This window comes from Sinocyclocheilus anshuiensis, unplaced genomic scaffold (assembly GCF_001515605.1).
Source record: "Sinocyclocheilus anshuiensis isolate Anshui unplaced genomic scaffold, SAMN03320099.WGS_v1.1 scaffold1421, whole genome shotgun sequence".
Classification (NCBI taxonomy): Eukaryota; Metazoa; Chordata; class Actinopteri; order Cypriniformes; family Cyprinidae; genus Sinocyclocheilus; species Sinocyclocheilus anshuiensis.
Window position 1 is genome coordinate 259,096 of NW_015548279.1, and position 2,901 is coordinate 261,996.

Consider the following 2,901-nt stretch of genomic DNA (forward strand, 5'->3'; position numbering starts at 1 on the left):
AAGTTATCACCTCATTGCTGAGAAATATATGTAGCTTTTAGCTGTTGTATTTTCAAAATTCACGGGGCGGGGGTTGAAAACCAGCTCCTGAATGTGCAATTTCTTACCTATAAAAAGTTTCCATCTCAATAAAATGCGAGCGCATACAGCACGCCGGCATTAAAACGCCATTAAAATCTTTATGAGCAAACGTGTTGCCCTCGCATTGGGAGTTCTGTGGAGAATCGGATAATATGTGTGTTTAGACATAGGTCGGATATCCAGATATCAGATGTGTATCCGATTAAAATCCACATTTGGAAGTGGCTCAGATCGGATGCAAAAAAATCGGATCTCGTGCGGGTTTTTGTGTTTACACGTGTGCAACAAATTCCGATCTGTGTCAGATGTGAGCGAAAGATCGTATTTTTTGTGCCAGTGTAAACGCAGCCAAAATGTCCTGAGAATTTACTCACCCCCATGTCATCCAAGATGTTCATGTCTTTCTTTCTTCAGTCGAAAAGAAAATTAAGGTTTTTGAGGAAAACATTCCAGGACTTTTTTCCATATAGTGGACTTCAATGGGAGACAACGGGTTGAAGGTTTAAACTGCAGTTTCAGTGCAGCTTCAGAGGGCTCTACACGATCCCAGCCGAGGCATAAGGGTCTTATCTAGAGAAACAATCTCATTTTCTAAACAAATAAACATTTATATACTTTTTAACCGCAAATGCTCGTCTTGCATTAGCTCTGCGATGACTTCACTTCACTACAGGTTGGAAAGGTCAAGTGCAGTTAACCTTCGTCTGTGTATTTCGGTTAAAAAAGGTAGGGTAGGGCGAAAAACTCCATCTCATTTTCTCCTCCAACTTCAAAATCGTCTGACATCGTTGTTTTACCATTTTTGTAAAATGTGTCGGTACTTCCGCCTACGTCACATGTGACCTTTCCAACGTAACTACGTAATGTGTGAGGTCGAGCTAGTGCAAGATGAGCATTTGTGGTTAAAAAGTATATAAATTTTTCTTTTTTTTTTTTAGAAAATTATTGATCGTTTCGCTAGATAAGACCCTTATTCCTCGGCTGGGATCGTGTAGAGCCCTTTGAAGCTGCACTGAAACTGCAATTTTGGTCTACAACCCGTTGGCTCCAATTGAAGTCCACTATATGGAGAAAAATCATGGAATGTTTTCCTCAAAATTTCTTTTTGACAGAATCAGGAAATTTGTATTCTGGAAGTTAACTAATCCTTTAATATATAGTCATTTTGTAAGTCTTGTCAAATTGTTTTCATTTAATAAAGACACCAGAAGTGCAGTGTCTGTGCATGAAACTGCAAACACCTGATGAATTCATTCTTGTGAATCACACTTGCTATGAAACTGATAATGTTTTCATACAGTAATGGGACACCAGCTCCGGTTTCAATCGATGGTCGCCGCAGTGCTCACAGCAATGGCAGCTTTGTTATTCGCACTGTCAAAGCAGAGGACTCTGGGTACTACAGATGTGTTGCCAGTAACAACTGGGGTTCGGATGAGATCATGCTAAACCTTCAGGTCCAAGGTGTGTATGAGATCAGATATTCAAATATTCTTCATGTGGAAATCTATGAAATGGCTGGATTGCATCCTAGAAAATTCACTGAACAATGTGACTGCTCCTTTAGTAGCTGACACCATTTTTGTGTTCACTCTCAAAATGTTTCAGTACCTCCAGACCAACCGCGCCTCACAGTGACCAAAACCACAACCACCTCTATCACACTGTCCTGGATCCCTGGAGACAATGGAGGAAGCTCCATCAGAGGTTAGACTGCACTGATATTTATATTCCATATATTCATCCACTTATTCTCCACTGTGTGACAAATATGGAACACCATCCACCTAGAACTGTCAAATGCTTTAAACCTAGATTTATTTCACACGCTGTAATATTTTAATAAACTTGAAGGTCAGGTTTGTATAGTAGGTGCTCTGTATCAATTTACAGCGCCCATAAAAGTGAATAAAATAAAGTGTGGCATTTGGGGTTTATTTTAAAAGTGGTGTGGTGTTCTTTGTTCAGGCTACATTCTGCAGTTCTCTGAGGATAACAGTGAAGAGTGGGGCAGTTTCTCCATCAGCCCCAGTGAGCGGTCTTACCGTCTAGAAAACCTAAAGTGCGGTACTTGGTACAAATTTACTCTGACTGCACAAAATGCAGTTGGACCTGGACGCATCAGTGAAATCATTGAAGCTAAAACCCATGGGAAAGGTATGAATATTTTATAATATAGATAGTTATTTATGCTTATCACTAGTGGCTAAAATTCATAACAGATAACTGAATGGTAGCCTAAATGAATTGTAACCTACTGCTGGTTCAAAGCAGGCTATGAGCAATTATGCCCTTGAGCGAGGTGTACAAAAATCTCTTTGAAATAAAACCACTAGTTTATAATACACTTTTCATTCACATACAAGTTGAAACAAGTTAGGAGATCATGTTAAAGTTTTGTCCTTTTCTTATGAATGGCCAATAACAAAATCTGAGAACACTATTTTTTTTAAAACATAATGAATAAAAATGTGTGAATTAGTGGCCATTCATTCATGATAAATGTTTTACACAGTAGTCTGCTATCACATGGCATGAAATAGTATGTTAGCATGCTATTCCGATCATAGCCATGATTTGCTACTTGCTAATTAATGGGGAGGGTCATTCTTATTCCAGATTACATTTAATAAGACACATAAAAATCGTATGTACCCCATAGCATGTCATCAGTACTTTTTTGTACTGTGAATGTGTATACTGTGTCTGCTTTTAGTTTATTTCTAGGAGTAGACTAGCATACATATGTTGTTAAAGGGGTCATATGATGTTGCTAAAAAGAACATAATTTTGTGTATTTGGTGTAATGAAATGTGTTTA

The 2,901-nt window shown here is 38.3% G+C and overlaps 1 protein-coding gene across 1 annotated transcript in view; it reads left to right on the forward strand.

Moving 5' to 3' along the window:
- Positions 1-2,901, forward strand: part of LOC107655810 (Down syndrome cell adhesion molecule homolog) — a 153,800-nt gene that overhangs the window by 134,934 nt on the left and 15,965 nt on the right. The window contains 3 exon segments of the mRNA XM_074186885.1: positions 1,382-1,545; positions 1,690-1,788; positions 2,050-2,238. Coding sequence (XP_074042986.1) covers positions 1,382-1,545; positions 1,690-1,788; positions 2,050-2,238 — 452 coding nt within the window.